Genomic DNA, 22950 nt, shown 5'->3' on the forward strand with positions numbered 1-22950 from the left:
GCACAAAGTTGCATTGTATTAGATCATATATAATATTACAATAATACATATAAAGAATATTATGACATTCTGTAGGAGTGCCCAGCATAAACTGAAAGAATCATTCTAAACTCCATGCTTCTGAATTTTATGACCCTTACCCTTGCTAATTACCCTATTAGAGGTTATACAGAAGCCTATTAGACATCATTAATTATGGTTTTCAATTTATTCTTTGGATGGGTTGTATTCCAAAAGATCGTCTGTTCTCAGTATAAAACTTGTCTTGGAAAGTTGAAGTTGAGTCTCATTTTTTAATACAGATTAATGTTTGTTTTAATCATCAATACATATTTGGTTTTAATGATTTAGTTTGCAAAGTGCAATTCTAGCAGTATATTTTGGTGCCCTGCGTTAGCCATCATGCAACATGGTTCAATATATTTTTCTCTACATTAAATATACATTACGTTATTAAGCCGACACTTATATTCAAAGCCACTTACTGTACAAGCACCTCAATATAAGCAGCTTATGTATCTTGCCCAAAGACACTTGGACATGTTGGCTGCAGGGGCTGGGATCAAACCACCAACCCACTGATTGGTTGATTAGCACATTCAAGTACTGTACTTAAGTAACATTTTGAGTTACTTGTACTTTGCGTTATGATATTTAAATAAATTGACTTACATTTGGGAGGACATTTTTTACTTTTACTCCACTACATTCATTTTGAAAAACAACTTACAGGCTACTTTACAGGTATGGATTGATAATACAGAATATGAATCAACCAATAAATGATTATATATTATTATAAGTTAAGCTACCCAGCAGTATAGCAAGTAATACAAATAATCCCTTCCTTACCCAATGAACATTAACAACAATGCATTAATGATGATTATAATACAAAAATGTAATATTTTTCAATCTGAAATGGGCCATACTGGAAAATGTGTACGTTTACTTTTCGTAGTTGACATTTTTTTTTATGCTAATACTTTTGTATTTTTACTTGAATAACATTTTGATTGCATGAGTTTTACTTGTAACAGAGTATTCCTACACTCTGGGACTTCTACTTTAACTCTAGGACAAGATCTAAGTACTTCTTCCACCTCTGACATTACCCCCCTGAGCCAGATAAAACCCCACTGTTTTTAATTTGATCTTACTTGACTCCAGCAGAGAAGCTGATGACGGGGAAGAAGAGGCCGTCCACGTTGAAGTTCTCAAACATGCCCTGAACTGGGTGGCCGTTAATACGGAACGAAATACTGGGCACGCTCAGATCCAGACAGCAGCTGACCACATCGTCTGCAGACAGGGTGTGTGCGCTGGGTGCTGCCACCTGGCGGGCGACGGTACCTGAGCAGCAGAACAGAGAGGGAGGTGGGTGGGTATATAAGAAGACCACAGACTATAGAGGAGAGTTATCCCAGTTGAGTTAGGGGAATGATCCTACCAGACAATAGGTCCAGTCCATCGTAGCCATAGGAGTAGAGGTCATCTCCAACACCGTTGCCCCCCCAGCCCTCTCCTCCTCCAGGGTAGGGGCTGTAGCCCTCGGTCATAGCCCAGCCCACGCGCAGGTGGCTGGCCGTTGCCGTCACAAACTGTTCCACATAGTCCACCATCATCTCAAAATACCATTTCTTAAACTGTGTGGACCCCTCGCATGTACCCAGGAAGATGTTGGGCCTCACACTGAGCACGGAAGAGAAAATAAGTCAACATTTATGACTCTATAAAAATACAGCTTAAAAAAATGGAAACACCCAGAGAACTAACTGTAGATTTTGTATTTTAGGAAAAGTACCTCGTGACATAATTTACAATGTTGGTCTGCAGCAACAGGTCACGCCCCGGGAGCAGGTTCTCAGTGATGAGGTTCTGGTTGGACCTCACAGCTACACCGTTACACACACAAAGAGAGCGCAAGACATCCAGGACCTAAAAGGCAGGAGCAAGACACTACCATCACCTCTATGTTTAAATGTGGCAATTTACAATGTCATCCAAAACCAGCCAGCCAAATATGCTTTAAGGATGCCATAACTTTTCTAAATCCTCCACCTGAAAAAATGTGGTAAGGTAGGCAGTTAGAGCCTATTTATTGTCTGCCAACTAATGTTGCTTTGCTGGCAGTGGTAGAAGACAAACCTTGTGGTTCCGTCCATGCTTGTCCAGGAGAGAGATGATGGATTTAATGTGGTTCTCCTGGATGATGTTCAGAACCTCAGGGCTTTCAATCAGCACACAGTACAGCACCTCAAGAATACCTAGATGCATAAAGAGGAGGAATATGATTCATTATTTGAATTTTTCAAGAGCAGAAACAGTCAAAATGTCGTAAAAAAAAAGGCAAAAGTTCCTTTCAAAGCACAATACCTATCAATTTGGAGGCTATATTATTGAAATCATAATTATTATAGACATAGCATGGTGTGGTAATGAGGCATTTTTGTAGTAAAACATGGATGAAAATGAGATCTGCGGGAAGCACATGTTCATGATACGCACATTTCTTTCAGCAGGATAAAGTCCACATTTGAACAACACTTATAAATCAGTTGCAGCATAACTGCACTCACTAAAACTAAACAGCTTACGTTGGGCTATAGACAAACTATATCACGGTCACATGACTTCACGTCACCACCGCTAAGCTAAAGGCGGCGAATGTTCAGCGTGATGACATTAAGTAATCTCATTTAGTCAACTGTTAGAAACCACTGCTTTAATGACACATAGAGCACATATAGCTTCAGACCCTCACCATTGGGGTATTTAATTACCTATTCTATGTCGTAGAACAAAACGTGAAAATCTCTTCAGGTTTTGTTAAGCACAGACTTTATTTCAATAATCTAACCAAAAACACAATTCAAAATCCTCCGATTTCAAATGCTAACTCATTTCCGGGTTTGGGACCTAGCAGTTATTTATTTATTCTAATGATAAACTGTAATCTGTGAGAGGTATCAGTGAATGAATGAGGTCATACCTGAAGAGGCCTCCAGTCGGTCCAGCTTGCTGACCAGCCAGTCCAAGTTGTCACAAAACAAGGCGCAGTTAGAGCGATTCCCCCTGATCAGGGAAGCTGTGCAGTGCACACACAGAGAGGGGAATGAGGTTACTTCATTCAGCATAAAAGGCATTTAATGTGTGGTTAAAATGTATTGTAATTATCCTACCCAGCAGCTCATAAAGAAGATTGACGATCTCCTTCCAGGACTCTGCAGCTTCCTCCCCGGCAAACTCAGAAAAGTGGGCAGCAGTGTTGTACACGTTGAGGCGGTCGATGCACTCCAGCACGATGGTGATCATACCCTAAGATAATAAACAGAAGGCTTACTTGTTTATATATGTATATTGTTTTTGACGATGTTGGTCGCAGCATTGTGGATTTAGGGTTAAGGATAAAATTATAGTTTATTAACAAGGTTAATAAAAAAGGCTGAGGTTACACAAGACCCTGAACTTGGCATTATGTCAATTAGGTCCTCAAAAATATACCAATAAACATATGAGTTTAAGGGTTGCAAGTAATGTTAAGTTAGAATGTAAGTTATCGAGCTAGCTATCACCAAATTTGTAGTTCTCGTAATTTAGATTGAAGTTATTATTTAACAACCTTTTTTAGAGTTGCAGTAAAGACCTGTGTCAATCTCAGGCGGTGAGAGTAATTATAAAAGCCTTTTTTTCAAATGTATGTGTTTTTGGTAAAGTAAACACATATTGGTAATAGAAAATACAAGAGTTTCTCTTGTGAAAAACAGTTATAACTTAATAACAGTTCATTCTAAAGCTTAAAAACATTTTTATTTGGCAAGTTATTATGCAAATTGATGGCAACTACACTTTATTTGGAACCCCAAAACGGTTTTGCAGAAACATAGAAGCGGTTTAGGTTTGTGCTTACTAAAACAAGTGTAAGCGTATGTGATGAAAGAAAAAGTGTATGTATGAGGGCATAAAAGTCCTCAATGATGTCAAAAGTGCAAGTTCCCCTTTGCATATTGAACATATTTTAGTTACAGAAACAGACAGTACAAATCAAAAGATATGGAAAGTCTGAGGGAGGCCTCGCAGGAGGCATGCAGATTACCTCTTCTTGGAAGAGGTTCTGCCTGTTGCGGAGGGAGCGAAGTTTGGTCTGCTTCTCCTCATGCTCGAGCTCCTCCTCAGGAGGACGGAAGTAGAAGATGAGATCCTGTAGAGAGAGGATGACCCCCTCCAGAGGCAGCGACACGGCCCCTGGTGACTTGTTCTTACCGCCCAGAGAGTCCAAACCCCTGGAAAAACAAATCAGAAACAGATTTAAAACATGTTTGCAAGTTTCAAATCTTAATACAGTAAAGATAAAATGCTATGGTGTCTGTTTTCACTACATCCTCTCCTAAAGAATACATGTTTAACTCATTCCTTTACTTTTGAGCAGGTGCACACTTACTTGTTGAACTGCCTAAAGAGGCCCATAGTGCTGAAAATCATGCGAGCAGCCTGAGACTCTTCAGTTTGGGAGCGGGACACAGTCAGGGCATCGTCCATGTGACCCTCCTGGTGCAGAATAACCTGGAGACACAGAACACATATTTATATTTTGAGTGGTATCTCCAAGTTCCCTCTGTCATTCTATAACGAGGTCTATTTCTGGAAGCTCCCATTTAACAGCTCTTCAACATAGTTATCTTGCCCTTTGGATTCTACGAAAGTTTAAACCCAAGTCTCAGAAAGTTATAAACCAAACTCATGCTAATCCCCCCTATCAGTAGTATACACGGTATTTATCATTTTGTATTATCTTTTCTAAATAATTAAACCGCAGAGAGCTTGTCATTCTCAAACACAAATAAATATCCCATTCAAACTCTTATTGTAACAAGGTGGTAGCGTTGGCAACAATATTTATGTTTTTCCCTATTTTTCTTTAAGTTTCCTGATTAAATTAAAGTCATTGTACACATAATCTGTACTATCTCAGCTTGTGTTGCTACAGTTATTCTAACCCTAAACCTACAACACAGTCAAAATACTCCTGTATATTTTATTTGCACTACAATGTCTTTTTTTGTCTTTAGTATATTGTATCTTGCACAAGAGGCTGGGATTTTAGATTTTCATTGCCAACAACTAAACTGTATATATTGCGCATATGAATATTAGGCCTATGAATTTTAGCTAATTGAGACATTATTTTGCTCCCCAGATAAAATCCTAACCTTTCTCTTCATCATCCCCAGACGAGCAGCTTTGGCATCCAGGGCTGCGTAGGTGAGCCACAGCCCGGTGGACACATGCTGGACGAAGCACATGGACTCTCCGTACTTGATCTCCGGAATACCCATCCCCTCAACATCTCGCTTGTGAGCCACCTCCACCTTGTCCTGCTCAGGGGAGAATCAGAGAGAGAGGAGAACAATAAGAGATGGATAGAAAGCAAAGGCCAACGTCCAGAGAGTCTCAAGATATTTATTCTGACCTTTGAAGCTCGGAAGCAGAAGGCGGATAGTTTGGTGTTGGCCTTCTCTGGGTCGACCACCATCAGAACTTTCTCCTCATCCATACACAGGTACCGGCCTGTGGTGATGTGGCGAATACGGAAAGACTGCCCCCACTTCATGTGGCTCCCGCTCCAGCTGAATCAGAACCAGAATTAGAATCAGAATACTTTATTTAATCTGGGGGGAATTGGGTTAAGTGATGGTTGCTCCATTTTAGAAAAGATTTAAAAATAAATATATATATACATATATATTTATATATATATATATATATTTATATATATATACATATATATATATATATATATTTATATATATATACATATATATATATATATATATATTTATATATATATACATATATATATATATATATATATACATATATATTTATATATATATATATGTATATATATAAATATACATATATATATATATATATATATACATATATGTATATATATATTTATATATATATATGTATACATATATCTATATATACATACATATATACAGTGGGGCAAAAAAGTATTTAGTCAGCCACCAATTGTGCAAGTTCTCCCATTTAAAAAGATGAGAGAGGCCTGTCATTTTTATCATAGGTATACCTCAACTATGAGAGACAGAATGAGAAAACAAAATCCAGAAAATCACATTGTAGGATTTTTAAAGAATTTATTTCAAATGATTGTGGAAAATAAGTATTTGGTCAATAACAAAAGTTCATCTCAATACTTTGTTATATACCCTTTGTTGGCAATGACAGAGGTCAAACGTTTTCTGTAAGTCTTCACAAGGTTTTCACACACTGTTGCTGGTATTTTGGCCCATTCCTCCATGCAGATCTCCTCTAAAGCAGTGATGTTTTGGGGCTGTCGCTGGGTAACACGGACTTTCAACTACCTCCAAAGATTTTCTATGGGGTTGAGATCTGGAGACTGGCTAGGCCACTCCAAGACCTTGAAATGCTTCTTACGAAGCCACTCCTTCGTTGCCCTGGCGGTGTGTTTGAGATCATTGTCATGCTGAAAGACCCAGCCACGCTTCATCTTCAGTGCCCTTGCTGATGGAAGGAGGTTTTCACTCAAAATCTCACGATACATGGCCCCATTCATTCTTTCCTTTACACGGATCAGTCGTCCTGGTCCCTTTGCAGAAAAACAGCCCCAAAGCATGATGTTTCCACCCCCATGCTTCACAGTAGGTATGGTGTTCTTTGGATGCAACTCTGCATTCTTTCTCCTCCAAACACGACGAGTTGAGTTTTTACCAAAAAGTTCTATTTTGGTTTCATCTGACCATATGACATTCTCCCAATCCTCTTCTGGATCATCCAAATGCCCTCTAGCAAACTTCAGACGGGCCTGGACATGTACTGGCTTAAGCAGGGGGACACGTCTGGAACTGCAGGATTTAAGTCCCTGGCGGCGTAGTGTGTTACTGATGGTAGCCTCTGTTACTTTGGTCCCAGCTCTCTGCAGGTCATTCACTAGGTCCCCCCGTGTGGTTCTGGGATTTTTGCTCACCGTTCTTGTGATCATTTTGACCCCACGGGGTGAGATCTTGCGTGGAGCCCCAGATCGAGGGAGATTAGCAGTGGCCTTGTATGTCTTCCATTTTCTAATAATTGCTCCCACAGTTGATTTCTTCACACCAAGCTGCTTACCTATTGCAGATTCAGTTTTCCCAGCCTGGTGCAGGTCTACAATTTTGTCTCTGGTCTCCTTTGACAGCTCTTTGGTCTTGGCCATAGTGGAGTTTGGAGTATGACTGTTTGAGGTTGTGGACAGGTGTCTTTTATACTGATAACGAGTTCAAAAAGGTGCCATTAATACAGGTAACGAGTGGAGGACAGAGGAGCCTCTTAAAGAAGAAGTTACAGGTCTGTGAGAGCCAGAAACCTTGCTTGTTTGTAGGTGACCAAATACTTATTTTACCGAGGAATTTACCAATTAATTCATTAGAAATCCTACAATGTGATTTCCTGGATTGTTTTTCCTCATTCTGTCTCTCATAGTTGAAGTGTACCTATGATACAAATTACAGGCTCTCTCATCTTTTTAAATGGGAGAACTTGCACAATTGGTGGCTGACTAAATACTTTTTTGCCCCACTGTATATATATATATAAATATCAAAATATAAATAGAATACAAATATTATGCAAGTAAGACTAAGAAGTAGGAATGTGCAATAAAAACATAACATTACAATATAAATGTCCTTCCTTTATTTAGTACATTAGATATATAACAACAGCATAAGGCAAAAAAATGATTCAGAAAGAAGATATGCAAATAATGCTTATATTTATGATAATTCAGATTCAATAAATATATTATTAACTATATTATTCAAGTGTTATTTCTCCTTAACAAAGTTTTAAAGAATACTTTACTAACAGATTACACAGACTTTTGAAAATCACTGATTCTGATTTTGACTTCTGATCTGTATACTGTATTTACTTGTATGAATTTCAATTCTACTACATACTACTACTACAACTGTACAAATTACTATAGAAATAGATTTTTAAATATACATATTTGTATTTATTTGTATATATATACTTATTTTATTTCTATATAATTTGAAACCTTTGAAGGTGTGCAGTTATTTCACTAGAAGATTTGTTTTCCTGCACCTTGTCTGTATAAATTGTACTAATATTGAATTAGTTAAATAAAAACAAATTAGAAAAAAAATATCGCTCATAAAGAAACTCAGTGAACTAGTATGCATAGACAAGTGGCACAGACTTTAATTTCTCATGTAAATGCATAGCAGGGACAATCACCTGATTCTGAGAGGCTCCAACCTCCACAGGGACCGGGCCTGACTGCACACTGCCCCGCCCTCATAATGAGCCATCCTGTTGCAGAGTCAGGGCAGAGACACACCATAATCAGGATTCAGACTGAAAGGAGATTCTGCTGCTCAAAAAATCTGTTTCCCCTTCCTCACCTGCGCTTTTCCTCTCCTTCCTCTGGTGTAGCGATGGCCAGACACTCGTCCATGTGACCGTGGAACAGCCTGAGGACGTGACCTCCTGTCAGGAACCCTGAGGACAGCAACACACACAATGAATGTCACTTTATGTTATGTTAAAGGGAGGCACTGCAGCTGAAAAAGGTCGAACTGTCAAATAATAAATGTCACCATGAACCTCTCCAGTTAATAATAATATTAAAGGGGCACTATTATACTAATTTCCAGGTTCCTTTTAGTATGTAGTGTCTCTACATGAACATGTCTCCATGCTTTAATGTTCAATATGCTCTTTATTTTTCTCATACTGCCTGTGCTGCAGCACCTCTTTTCACCCTCTGTCGGAAACCAGAGCCCGGTCTGCCCTGATTGGTTAGCTGATGTGTATTTTGGATATTTTATTTATGATAAATCATGCAAATTGCCTGGAAAAATTGACCAACGCATAAAGAGTTTTTTTCCTGCAGTCAAGTGTACATTACATGATTTGGGATCAAACTCAATATCATCCCCAAACATTCTGCAATTGATATTTTAAAATGCACTTATAAATCATGTTGATTCATGAATACAAAAAAAAAGGCTGCACAGCATTGGTAGCTGTGTGTTGCAGGTTCGTACCTTCAGCTAGTTCACATCCAGAACTTATTGGATTCATGTTCCAGAGAGTCTGCATGAAGGAGGCGTCCACCATCAGATCTCCACTGGCATAGGACAAGTGCTGCGGACAGACGATAAGAGTTAAGTTAGCACAAATGAAACTGAAATATAAATATTCAGTTGTGTAACAGCAAAACATGTGAGGAGTCTTACCAGGTATCTCTCAGAGGACACGCTGACGAGGATGAGGTCATCTCCCACCCTGACCTTCTCACCTTCTGACCTTTGCTTGGAGGCGGGATGAATGGTCCACCAACAGGCCTCACCTGCAAGAACAGCAAGCAACTAAGTTTCCCAACAGAGCCAGAGACAGGAACCTGATGAGTTCACTTTAGGTTAATCAAACATTGTTTTTGTTAGCTGCTTTTTACCAGACTTTGACCTAAAAATCTGTTGGTGTAAATAATTCCTCCTAAGCACAAAGTGTATTAAAAATAGGCAGAATAGTTGAGTCAGCTGCTCTTATAAATGCCACAAGCACACAACGAGATACCGTCACCATAAAGACTCCAGGAGTTTTTTGTACGAGGAAAAATGTAATTGGCAGTAAGCATAAAGGGTTGTTTGTTCCCTATTGTTCAGGGTGAGTCCACTACAGTTGTGCCCAGTAAAAATGTGCTCTAACTTTCAGATTTCTCTGAGCAGAGCGGAGACAAAACAAACAACATTACAAAGACATGGAGGGTGATTAATCTGTAATTAATGTAGTGTTTGACATATAACAACGTGTTGTTTTAATCTTTGAGTTTTTATGGTTTAATGGTCTGGTAAAAAAGTGTCAATATATTTAACTGGTAAAGCATTCATCTGTTTGCATCTTGCAATTTCTTTATCTAAATAGTTATCACGGTAATAAACAGTATTTAATTTCATCTTACTGTACAATATTTAATTTCACATTCTGTTCGTGTATATATCATATTCCATGTACGTGTATATAGACTTCTTCTTGCACTATGTTTATTTTATTTGTATTTACTTGCACATTTTGTAACATTCTCTTGCACTATTTTATTTATATTCTGTTATTTATTGCACTATTTTGTTTATATTCAGTTAGTTCTTGCACTATTTTAGGGGGGTTTATTTGTTTTATGTTGTATATACATTCACGAGAGCCTGGGACTTAAGTATTTCATTGCCATTTCTACCGTGGCTACTGTTTATGTGACAATAAAGCCATTGAATCTTTGAATCTTGAATCTGAGTCTGGTCCTAATTATTGAAGAATTATTGTGTATCCTAGATATACAACAGTGATTGTGCAGCATAAAAGCTGGAAAGAGGCGATGATTCACGGTTGACAGGACTTACTGACTTTTCAATAAAAGATAAATCTACATGCTTTGATGATGTCATTCTTTATATAGCCTTCCTGTCCATTATTTTCAAGCTCAATAAGAAACAGAGATCGTATCTGACCGGAATTTCTCCTGTGTGTCCAGTAGACTGAGATCTTCTCAGACGTGATTGTTTTGTCACGGTACGCTAAAATAAAGAGCCTGTCTGTTCACTTATAACAAACTGCTCCCTCACAGTAACAATAACAATGTGTGTATCTTTCTGATCAAAACTAAGAAGGGAAGGAAATGCATTGCTGACTAAATTTATGCTAATAGGTCTTCCTTGCAAACTCAGCTAAATAAATGCTAGTGAACCAAACAATTTAACAAGGCTACTTAGCGGATAACCACTTCCAATAAGCATCTAAATGCAGGTTAAGGAAAGAGTATCCTGTTGTATCTTTGCAATGATTCCATTAAAAGTGAAGTTTTACCCGTGGAATCTTCTTGCAAGCCCACATCAAAGGCCAGCTTGTCCGTGAGTGACCGAGACGTAGTCAAGCAGCTCAGGTACTGGGGAGGAAGATCTTACTCAGGACACAACTTTGCCAAAATACTGACAGAAAACAACTACAACAACAAAGGAACTGGGAATAAACCATTGCTCGTTTGAATAGTTGATTATCTGTGGTGCAGCCTTACCATGCCTGAGTGGTAGTGTCTCAGGAGGATGGCATGACCGTACAGTAAGGTGCGATGACCTCCACCTTGGGACGACTGCAGGGGAAGAAAATAGAGAGATATTTAACAGAAGACACTGATTAAACACTTTAGATATACCTTGATCACACAGGTAGGGAGAGAAAGATTTTAGAAGGGCCAAAGGATGTAGTCACTCCTTAGTATATTCCTTGGAGGACCAATAAAACATATCTACTCTTGTTTTATCTTAGAGATGGAGACACAGAACACATTGGAATGAGATACAAAAATACTTGTACAGAACATGTTGGGGTCCATTCTATGCCAATACAAGACCATATCCACAAGAACCACCATCAATAGAGCGGTGCAGGAATGAGTCCTAAAACCCAGAAGTGAGTTAGCATTTTACCACTTCCGGTTCCCTCGTCTCAGAGTCAGTGGGATTTCTCCGTAGGATTTTGGGAAAATAGCTCGAAACAAGATTGGTGGTTGACACAAGTTTAACAGACGGATCAGTCATTAATTACAATAGCAGTGATAGTATAGTGTTGGGGAGTAACGGAATACATGTACCGGGGTTACGTATTTAGAATATAAATTATGAGTAACTGTATTCCGTTACAGTTACAGCTTAAATACATGGTATTCAGAATACAGTTACATTGTTGAAATCAATGGATTACATGACGGTACTTCTCTGTTTCATGAGTTTATTCACTCTCTAAATAAATGTAGGCAACTTGATGCATTTCCCGAGAAGCCCCAACATGAAAACGAATGAAAATGATCTATTTGAATTGCGTGATCAGTTGCCTACAATGGAGTCGGAAGAGGAGCAGCTAGAGGTAGAGCTGGAGCTGGAGCCAGCACAACAGAGCCAGGGCAGGAATACGTTTCTGTCTTGGAAATTCAAACAGCATTTCACATTAAAGAAAGAGAAGGGAGAACAAAATATAACTGTGCAGTGCAACCTCTGCTTGCCAGAAACCAACCTCCTTTCCGTGTCCAAAGACTCCTCCTCCAACCTGAAGAAGCATCTTAAAGTACGTTTTTTTTTAATTAGCCATGGGTAGTCCTCTGCTGTAGTTTTACCGGTCACCTTGCTATTTTATAGTTGTATCAGTATCTGTATCCTATGTGCTGATTTACTAGCCCCGGAGCCATTGAAAGACTCTGACTAGCCCTGTTTGACCTGCTAGCAAACGTTAGCTAAAATTAGCTCGTGTTAGTTTAGACTGCGGTTAGATTTTTGTATCATGCAGACTTGGGCCTAACACATTTAGCCAGTTGGAACTTTAGAACACACCAGAATAGGCCTGTTTAGTAAGCAGGATTTGATGGCCGCATTGCTACACTTATAAAATGTGGAAGTTATCCAAGTATTCAGAATACCTCACTCAGATTGGGTAATGTAACGGAATACGTTACAGATTACATGTAATCTGTAACCGAATACATTTTGTAAGTATCCTTCCCAACACTGTTCGTTTATAGCATAATGTTAGCATATTGCTTCTGGCGATTAGATTTATGCTTCGAAAATGTGACATGTGGAGATTATCTGGCTGAACAAAACGTGCGTTTATCAAACAGGTTTTTTTTACAATATTCCAAAATCCTATGGAGAAATCGCATTGTTTTTTGTCGAGGGAACCCATGCGCAGCTTACTTTTGGGTCAGCCTACAAAAATACTTCATCCCTGCAGCACTCTATAGGAAAGCATCAAGAATCCTAGTGTCACATCCAGCAAAGATGCAACAAGGAAACATAATTACTGTGTTACGGATGGATTAGCTAAAACATCCATTGACTCCAGCCACCAGGAAGATAATGCTTAGCCCTGCTGCAGGTTTAAGCACCCATAATCCACCAGGGCAAGGCCGGGGCAGGTATGTCAAGTGGTCGCATTAAACTATTAGCCTTGGTAAGGACAGGTGCTGGTGTGTGTGTGTTGAGAAAGAGAAACGCCTGTCCAGAGCTATGGGGGTGTCCAGTTTCCACATCCACCCCTTACAGAGGTGGGGGGGAGCCTCCCTTGGGCTGCATGCCATGCTATTCTCATCCTGGCTCTTCCACATCTTCCAGCTCCTGGGAGGCCAGGAAACTGACCAAACTTGCCACGATAATGAAACTCGTGAAACTGGAGCCTGTGTTATGTTCTATAAGCCAAAGCTAGGCTAGGTTTCTTAAATACAAAAATACTTACTAAAAGCTGAAATGTTGACTATTCTTTCAAAATGCTCAGGTATCAAAACACTGCCTAGACCGTACAATAGAACGTATAGCAAAGATTACCAGAAGATATGTTTAAATCTTAACAAAATGTTTGCTGTTTCATCTTGGTTTTAACTTATTGCTTGCATTTTGTATTCATATGAGAATAAACAAATCTATCTAGAGTATAGACAAAATGCACATTAAGACTTTTAACTTTTTTCAGATACTTTTTCAGTTCGGGATTTCCAAGGTTGACACCCAAGAAATTTGGCATCTATTTTTTGTGCATAAAAACTCATCAATTCAAGCAAAGTGAGTTACACTAAAAACAGAATAAGCCCTCTGGCTGCCTTACATTGAGACTGTAGTTTCTAAATTCATACTTTGATGAATTTCTCTTCAAATAATTGTTGAAACTGACGCAAAATCTGAGACCTACAAAACTTGGGTCCTGATTCAAATGGACTAAAATCTTACCTAGATTTCTACATGGCTGCCAATATATCACATATGTACGGAAAAGGATTAGGGCCTCGTGAATTATTTTTAAAGATCCGACCAAAAGTTTAAAAAAATTGAGTTTTGAAATTAAAGTCAGAAAAAATGTTTTGTTTCAGAAAATCTCACAATTCTGAGAAAAAGGAATATTGCATTGTGGCGCTTAACAGATCTGATACAGCTGTACCTTTTAGAATACAGCCTTCACTCTAGCTTTCAAACTGCAGATTCAGCCAGTTTTAGGGAAATGTTTCCGTAAATATTCTGTTCTAACTATTCAAGGACTAAGTGGTTTGAGGGTTTTAATTTACAGACAATGGATGTATTTACTCGGACCCCATCAGTTACTGTGAATGATTGACAGGTGTACAGAGCCATCACCAGCTCTGGGTGAGGGCTAACAGATGATAGGACGAGTGAATGATACAGCACTATGGAGGTAAACAGGACACCTAGTGTGGTCAACAGGACGGGAACGAGGACGGTCACCACGTTACAGGAAAAAGAAAGACGTTAACAGACATACCCATTGGTCCAAATCGACTGCCTGATTGGCAGAGGGCAAGAAGGGAAAGGTGATTGGAGGGGTGTCAGATAATAGGTAATAAAATCTAAAATTCCTAATAAAACCAAAGAGGTTGTGGTCGAATAGTCTTTTTTGCTTAAGAAGGTTCCTGACATAGACTGCAGGATCTTTTATTAACAGTGTTTGATCTACAGTACTTAATTAAGGAGAAACAGCAGATTTGCATTGATGTTTCAAAGCCCAATCTGTAATCCCTTTTGAAAATATAAAGGAAGGCCCCTTTGATGGAGTTTCCAGGTGTTGTGCTAAAGCTACGCTAAGATAAGCACCTCTACTGGACATAAATAATCAATTAATTGTCTTATATAACTCTAAGACAGAAAACAGACAAGATATGTTAATCTGATTGAGACTTTTAACTGGATAAATTAAGGATATATATATATTTCAAGAGGCTGCAGTGTTCCTGTCAGTAAAAAGGAATACTGAACTTCTGTCAATAAAATCCGGCTTTCTGTCTCCAATCTTTGAGCAATCCCAATTTAAAATGAAGAAATATTTCCTGTGACAGTGAGAGAGACAGGAGATAGACGCAGTAGAATACATTGCAAATAGATCAATTTTTCTGCAGTCAGAAATATAATTTCTACCAAAGCACGTTTCTCTAATTGTCGTTCCTTAGCTAAATTACTCATAAGCACTTGCTTGATTTCTTGCATCCCTTCAAAAAAACAGGTCAGGTGTCTGTTCCTTTCCCGTATATTCCTCTAACCATTATTAATTTCCGTATTGCTGTAGTTACCTCGGTCATCTCCACCGTGTTGGCCAACATCTCCTGCAGAGCGCGCACCGACAGGGACTGCACCAGAACAAAGCTGCATATGGCCAAGTCCGGGGGCACATTCTGGATAAAAACAAGGTTACAGTGAAGGACAGCGAGAGGGAAAACACAGTCTGTGGCAAACCTTCAAGTCTTTCACCTGCAGAGGTCAATTTTGGGTCAGAAACAAAATGATGTAATGGCTTTTCCCACCTGATGAAAACACCGTTCCTCTATAAAATGTTTCAAAAAACAACAAAAAACTTTGATCTGCTGTTTTTTTTTTACAGGTTTTTCCTATGTTCTTGAATCAAATTCGTATTATCCTTTTTATATTCATTTTTATTTTATTGTTGTGTATTATCTGTTTTGTTTCACTCATAATGACATTACTATTACTGAGGAATTAATGCAAGTGTATAAACCAAAATCCCCCCCTGTAGAAAACACACACACACTCAAAAACTACACATACAGTTTTCACACATTTTCACAATCACATTTCCACACATCTTTCTTTACATTTATTTGTTATTTTATTGTTGTTTTTGTCATATGCTGTTATATTAGGTTGCTATCACAATTTAAATCATGTCATTTTTTTTTTTTTTATTATCTTTAGTTCCCAAAAAAATATTGAGGGTTCCAAAATTAGGTGGAGGCTTGAAATAAGTCCAGTGAGTGATCTGCCTGTTATCGGTAAGGTTTGTGTATTTTTTTTAATTGAACATGCGTCTCACCTGAGCGTTGGACGTGGTTTCCAGGAAGCAGAGACGGTTCCCGAAGCCCTCGCAGGACAGACACAGCTTCACCTGCTGATCCTTCAGGATGGAGGCCGTGCACTGCAGCACCACTTGGTCCTCCTGCAGCCGCAACACAAACACACACCTTTACACACCGGCCTTTCACTGTCAGGACACGTTATTACTGTCCTGTTAGTTTTTTCAACCATACACTTATTTCCTTTTTGCTGCTGAATGATCATGCAATGCTTGCTTTTTTATATTTTCGTACACATTGTTTTATTGCACTTTTTGAGTATAAATGGCTAGGTTTGGCATTTGGTGCAGGCATTTTTTGTCTACAATACTGACCCTTTATTAACTAAAGGGATATGTTTCATATGAAACGCAGCAGAGGAAACTTGCCTGCAGCACATAAAATAAAATGATAAAAGGATACTACATAAATATACTATTCTAAATAAAATACAATAAAATCAGCACTTGCTGTACAGTACACAATCACTTAGAACAGGGGTGTCCAAACTACGGCCCAGGGGCCAAATGCGGCCCGCAGGCCATTTTGAATCGGCCCTCAGCTAATTCTAAAAGTATAATGCAATATGGCCCACAAATTAAACTTTTGCTTGTCTTATATTGTACTTCTCAGATATATATGTTCAATTATATTATTGAGCCCAATTTCAAATAAATGTAGTCATTTAAAATTGAAAACATTTTCGAACAAATCTTAGTTGATAAAAGAAAAACCCAATAACTTATTTCTATAACAAGCTTGAAATTGAACCTTCATATTTACTCTTATTATCAGCAATCTGAGGCCAACAAAATAAATGAAACCCTAAAGACAGACGGCATGTAGGCTGTTTTTTTCTGAAAGCGTTTTCAAGTATCGGGCATTATTCACCTACATTTGATTTGTTTTGCTTACTAATAACTTAACTTCGCTCTCCGTATATTTTTCTGTATGTGGCCCTCGGTGAAAAAAGTTTTGGACACCCCTGACTTACAAAGTCAAATAAATAAATAAATACATATGTTGTTATCCCATTTACTATAATCCATTAATAATAGTTATTACGTGCTGTACTGTTTTATGTTTCGATGCATTTTTTAACTTTAATGTCCACATTATGAATATCAAACAGCAAAATGACTTTAGATGAATACAGTGAATGTTAAGTTTGCATTTATTTATTTCAAAGTCATGTCATTATAAGTGAACACTGTGGTGACTTTTTAAATAGATTTTAGAAGAACATGATGCTCACTTTGGATTACACAAATAAACCAAGTCTAAGTGTCTGGTAATTGTTGTTCTTATACTAAATTAGAAATAAAAAACTGAAAATCTGTCTATAAATACAAAAACATTGCATTCAACATCCAAGATCCAAATTTTGGTAAAATATTGCGCAACAACACAATTCATGGTAAACTTTTTTAGATCCCTGCCCCACCTACTGTCCTTCAGAGGCGGTAGTAGAGTACAGATACTGGTATGATATAACAATACACGTTATGCTAACTTGTGGCTAAGGAGGCTTGATAACGTTTCAAAGTTTGGCTAGTTTTGGCAAAGACAAAAACTGGAAGGGGCAAATTCACAGGGGTCCGTAACTTTTCACTGAGAGAAAGCCTGATAGAAAAAAAGTTCTATGGACAGTGTCTCCTTTACATACATGACCTCTTTATGCCCAGGGTTGGCAGGTTTACTAAAAATATTAAATGTGTTACAATTACTAGTTAACTGTAAAAAAAAAATGGAATCAGTAACCTAATCTAAACATGACAATATAAAAGTAATATAACCTGATTACTTTCTGTTACTTATGGATTACCTAAACATCAAATGCAATGCAGATGAAAAAAAGAGAAACAAAATATCAATTAGATGTATTTTACTTAAGTCTTAACAGAACAAAATGACTTTAAAAAAGAAGTTACAAAGATATTTAGCATCAAAAATGTGTCATTGTAAATTATACGCTAGTCATTCAGAATAGTAGTTTACAAATGCTGTTTTAGTTTAACGCAGTATTTCTGTTTTAAAAAATCAGGTGTCCACCAAATGCATTAAAAAAAAGATATTTAAAACAAAGAACAACAAAACCCTAAAGAAAGAAAACTCTGCAGTACCTATACTATATTTATATTTATTTTAAAGTGTACTGTAACATTGCTATCCTGCTAGTAATACCCCATTTAAAAAAGCCTACCACTTATCTGATCATAACACAGCATTTTTTTTTGTGCCCTGATTATGTAATCCATTACTCCCCAGGTCTGTTTATGACAAACACAGACAGTTTGAGGCAACATTTTGAGCAGTTTTGTTGCATGTATTACAAATGTAGTACTTTCTCTTGTTACTTATATGGTATATTTAAATATTGTTGTGTACTTGGGTCTTGGAATTGTAATTTGGATATGAGTGGAAAGCTGAAACCCTAGCGGATTTAATGAGCCACATGTATTCATGTGTTAGGATGTTAGTGTCCATAGTAGGCATTGCACTGGAGTGAGAACATTTTATTTAACGTGGCTGAGGGACTTCAGATGGTTTTCCGATGTACAGTATATTGACACTAATGGAGTTCCCAAGCAGATTCCAAAACAGAAACACTCGCCATCTAATCGCCGAAAACCTGCAATTATTGCTAATACAAAAAGTTCCCCTCGGTAGGGGTTCCCACAATAGATACACATTAATCATAACCCCCAGCAGAATGCTAACGGACAGTAATTTGTTGCCCCTCGTCAAAGCTGGGACCCTCCGGGGACCGGTGTAAATACAGCGATAAACAGCCACCCCACTCTGTGAAACCAACACCTGACACTCAACATTCCCAGCTGTTCATTCTCCTCAGTCACCACACAAGTGGATCCATCACTTAACCTGAAGACTCTCTACGGTTTTGGGAGAAGACGGTTCACCCCCTCACCTAACAGCGAATGGATCACTCCCGATATCGACCTGCCCGCTGTCCTGCCATGGCGCCGATGACTTATCGTGCCATGGCCAGCGCAGGAGTGTGCATGTCTATGTTTGCGGTAGAAAAAAAATCTAAGTGAAGCAGATCAATGAGCTCGTAACTCCTCTCTCATACCCAGAGGCCTCTAGGGTTTCGTTGGCGAATAAAAGTGTGCCCTCTTCCTTTGGCAGGGGTATCATCTATCTCCCCTCAGCCTTGAAATGTCTCCTCTGTCCTATCCTCGTGTTCCCTTCTTTGCACCGTGGAAAGTGGAGCATTGTGTCCTCTCTCCATTGCAGACACCACTTGATGTGCGACTCAAGTGTTGCTGAAAGTGTGTGTGGGCAGCAGAAACATGACTTTTGAGAGAAATCTATACAGAGGTACTGTGCAAATGAGAGATCGAGTCCTCAAATGTGTTAAAAGTAAGAGGTGGAATTTATTTCCCACCTTCTTTGTATGGCAACAATACCAACCACTCACACAACCTCACTGCTTTTACCGGCTATATGCACTACGACAACACAAATCGCTGTTTGTCTGGACCGAACATAAGTCCTTCTGAGACTAGGGATCGCTTCAGAGAAGTTGTAAGGTCACAGAAAAAACCTGAGCAGTCCGGCGCTGAGCTAGAATGGTATAATGGGCTAAAGTGGACATGTTTTGAGGACAGTGCCTCTGACTGCAGTCCCCATTAAGGAGATAGGTCGGAGCGTGGGTGTCTAAAAGCAGACCGAAGCACCCGAGTGACTCATTGCTCCGAGACAAGATGTACGATAGGCTGTATGAAGTGAAAGTGCTAGTTATCACCCCCCTGACCTCCTGATCTTAAACCTGGGCCATGGGCAAAGACAAGTGCATTCAACACATACCAACCATTCCAGTTACAGGCGATCCATGTTTGGATAGCCACCAAATTTGTGGCTATGTGGATATTTGGGGTCAGGGGGAGGGTTAGAAACAATGAGATGTATATATTGGATGTCAGACAAACAAACACACTAGTGTGCGTGAATAGAGATGGGTAAGGCAGCGGAGCTTACAGCCAGAAGCACAAATAGCGCCTGAAAGCAGACACCTTTGTGTATTCTCTGAGGGACGGCTGTTGGTACACATGCAGACAGAGGGTAGCCAGGGTTCCCCAGACAAGCTGGTACACTGCCCGCCCTGAACAAGAAGGGAACACGCAAAACAGATGCAAAGTGGTGACAGATATCCGCTTTCACTTTTCTGATAATCTAAAAGGAAGCACAAGATGGGCAACGAGGTGAAGTTAGACAACTGTGAACATAGCTGAAGTTCTTCATGTGGACAGACAGTGTGTTAAGAACTTGTGTTCACATTGCGTCTGGTAGGGTAGGGAGAGCCTCCACGCCGTGTTTTTTTCTACGACCACAATATCTCGACAACATTTCACCCCTTTAATAAGACAGACTGTATTGCCCCAAAACCGCAAGGTGATGCTTTCACACTTTGTATTAATGGGCTTCACTGATCGGCGTAACGCACGAAGACGATCTGCATACGGCAATGAAAACTAACAATCACCAGCAGCAACACTTGGCCGATCTGCTCAAAGAAACTTGTTTTCTGTCTTTGTTATGGTATTTCCCAGCTGAGAGACACTGTCGAAAACAAGCTTCTTCTCAATTGTCTTTTGTTCAAGTGTTAGGAGCAGCACTTTTGGGTGCTTTATTCACCTGCATGTGGCACCTTGCGCTTACTTCAAGGTGTCAAGGTTTTATTGGTCATATGCACAGCATATACAACGTATATGCTGTGCATATGAAAATCTTATATCCCATGCTCCTCCAACAACTCAACATACATGGTGCAAATAAGATAAATAAAATAGTGCAAAAAGAGAGAAGAATATTTACAATAACAACAATAAAGATTTGAGGATGTGAAATATATACATATGTGGAATACATTGAAAGTATTTAAACACTTTACACTGTTGAATGAGGAGGTATGGACAGATGCATATATTACGCAGTGGTGGGCCGTCAGGGCCAGCAAGGCCTTCTCTGCTGGCCTAAACATCATCAGAATATAAATTAAATTTTGATATATTTTTTCCACAAATATGTATTAAATTATTCCCCATAGTCTATTCTCTTCATTTTATAGCGTTCGTCTTGGCTGCGCTGCTTCCAGCCTCAGAACGAGATTTGGAGGGCTGGCCTTTATGTTAGAGCTTTTATCCAATCATATTTCAGCCATAATGTGTTGCTAGGGTCAAACAAATCTGCCCTTAGGCCTTCAGAATCAACAGTGCGGGCGGCTGTAGCTTAAAGTGAACGCAAACAAAACTGTGGCGTTAACCAATCAGATTTCGAGGTGGCGACAACGGGCCAGCTAGCAGGCGTACGCTAACGTTAGCACGTGCACATCTTCTGATTGGATACGCACTATTGAGAGGCAGAGCTAGGCAGTAGGCAGAGCCATACAGTCTATGGGCAAAGCTAGCAAACAGAACTAGAACTTGAGCGAGCTAATTTGTGTAGATTTCTACAAGCTATTTTTTTCAACCCACAATGGCTGAAGGAGGAGAAGAGATCAATTTGGTCGAACGATGAAAGCGCCGAGTCCAGAAACAGAGGAAACTACGTGGAGCTTCTTTCTTTTCTTGCTGAGAACAACACAGATTTGCATTACCACCTGTACACAAACAACATGTTTACTGGGACGTCAGGCAAAATACAAAACGACCTGATTTATGCTATTGCTGAAGTGATGGGAGAAGAGATCAAAATGAAGATTAAAAAGCACCCTTTGTCGCTGTTATGGTGGACGAGATGTCAGATGTGTGTAATGTAGCACAGCTGGCACTTGTTCTGCGTTATGTGACAGACACAGGTGTCAAGGAGCGGTTTGTCAGATAATCTGATTAATTAAGTTAACTGTAAATGCTGATGTATTGATTATAAATGCTTCGGAAATATTAATATAACTCTGTTGTACTTGACTATGTTAAGGTGATGCAATGCCCGGTTATGCTGCGTTTCTGTCTAAATGTATAGTTTCTAGAGCCATGGCGTCATAATGATGGTATTAAGAGGTGGAATAATTCAGGTAGGACTGTGTAGGACATCACTGAAGGCCTAGGTGTGAAATGCACGGCCCGCCACTGATATTACGTATAACAGATGTATATGGCAGATGTGTATAATATATATATATATATATATAGATATATATATATACAGTGGGGCAAAAAAGTATTTAGTCAGCCACCAATTGTGCAAGTTCTCCCATTTAGAAAGATGAGAGAGGCCTGTAATTTTTATCATAGGTATACCTCAACTGTGAGAGACAGAATGAGAAAAAAAAATCCAGGAAATCACATTGTAGGATTTTTAATGAATTAATTGGTAAATTCCTCGGTAAAATAAGTATTTGGTCACCTACAAACAAGCAAGATTTCTGGCTCTCACAGACCTGTAACTTCTTCTTTAAGAGGCTCCTCTGTCCTCCACTCGTTACCTGTATTAATGGCACCTTTTTGAACTCGTTATCAGTATAAAAGACACATGTCCACAACCTCAAACAGTCATACTCCAAACTCCACTATGGCCAAGACCAAAGAGCTGTCAAAGGAGACCAGAGACAAAATTGTAGACCTGCACCAGGCTGGGAAAAGTGAATCTGCAATAGGTAAGCAGCTTGGTGTGAAGAAATCAACTGTGGGAGCAATTATTAGAAAATGGAAGACATACAAGACCACTGCTAATCTCCCTCGATCTGGGGCTCCACGCAAGATCTCACCCCGTGGGGTCAAAATGATCACAAGAACGGTGAGCAAAAATCCCAGAACCACACGGGGGGACCTAGTGAATGACCTGCAGAGAGCTGGGACCAAAGTAACAGAGGCTACCATCAGTAACACACTACGCCGCCAGGGACTTAAATCCTGCAGTTCCAGACGTGTCCCCCTGCTTAAGCCAGTACATGTCCAGGCCCGTCGGAAGTTTGCTAGAGGGCATTTGGATGATCCAGAAGAGGATTGGGAGAATGTCATATGGTCAGATGAAAC

The 22950-nt window shown here is 39.1% G+C and overlaps 1 protein-coding gene across 1 annotated transcript in view; it reads right to left on the reverse strand.

Annotated features, from left to right (window-relative positions):
- The window catches only part of ryr1b (ryanodine receptor 1b (skeletal)), an 85860-nt gene that overhangs the window by 45055 nt on the left and 17855 nt on the right, over positions 1-22950 (reverse strand). Inside the window, exons 2-20 of the mRNA XM_063907468.1 lie at positions 15934-16056; positions 15176-15277; positions 14374-14394; positions 11129-11203; positions 10921-10999; positions 9297-9409; positions 9105-9204; positions 8460-8556; positions 8293-8367; positions 5471-5627; positions 5211-5375; positions 4442-4563; positions 4097-4283; positions 3183-3318; positions 2993-3088; positions 2149-2267; positions 1805-1938; positions 1451-1692; positions 1161-1353 (exon numbers count right to left, since the gene is read on the reverse strand). Of these exons, the coding sequence (XP_063763538.1) occupies positions 1161-1353; positions 1451-1692; positions 1805-1938; positions 2149-2267; positions 2993-3088; positions 3183-3318; positions 4097-4283; positions 4442-4563; positions 5211-5375; positions 5471-5627; positions 8293-8367; positions 8460-8556; positions 9105-9204; positions 9297-9409; positions 10921-10999; positions 11129-11203; positions 14374-14394; positions 15176-15277; positions 15934-16056 (2336 nt within the window). The remainder of the gene's footprint in view (positions 1-1160; positions 1354-1450; positions 1693-1804; positions 1939-2148; positions 2268-2992; positions 3089-3182; positions 3319-4096; positions 4284-4441; positions 4564-5210; positions 5376-5470; positions 5628-8292; positions 8368-8459; positions 8557-9104; positions 9205-9296; positions 9410-10920; positions 11000-11128; positions 11204-14373; positions 14395-15175; positions 15278-15933; positions 16057-22950) is intronic.

The sequence above is a fragment of the Eleginops maclovinus genome, chromosome 18, assembly GCF_036324505.1.
Source record: "Eleginops maclovinus isolate JMC-PN-2008 ecotype Puerto Natales chromosome 18, JC_Emac_rtc_rv5, whole genome shotgun sequence".
NCBI classification, from domain to species: domain Eukaryota; kingdom Metazoa; phylum Chordata; class Actinopteri; order Perciformes; family Eleginopidae; genus Eleginops; species Eleginops maclovinus.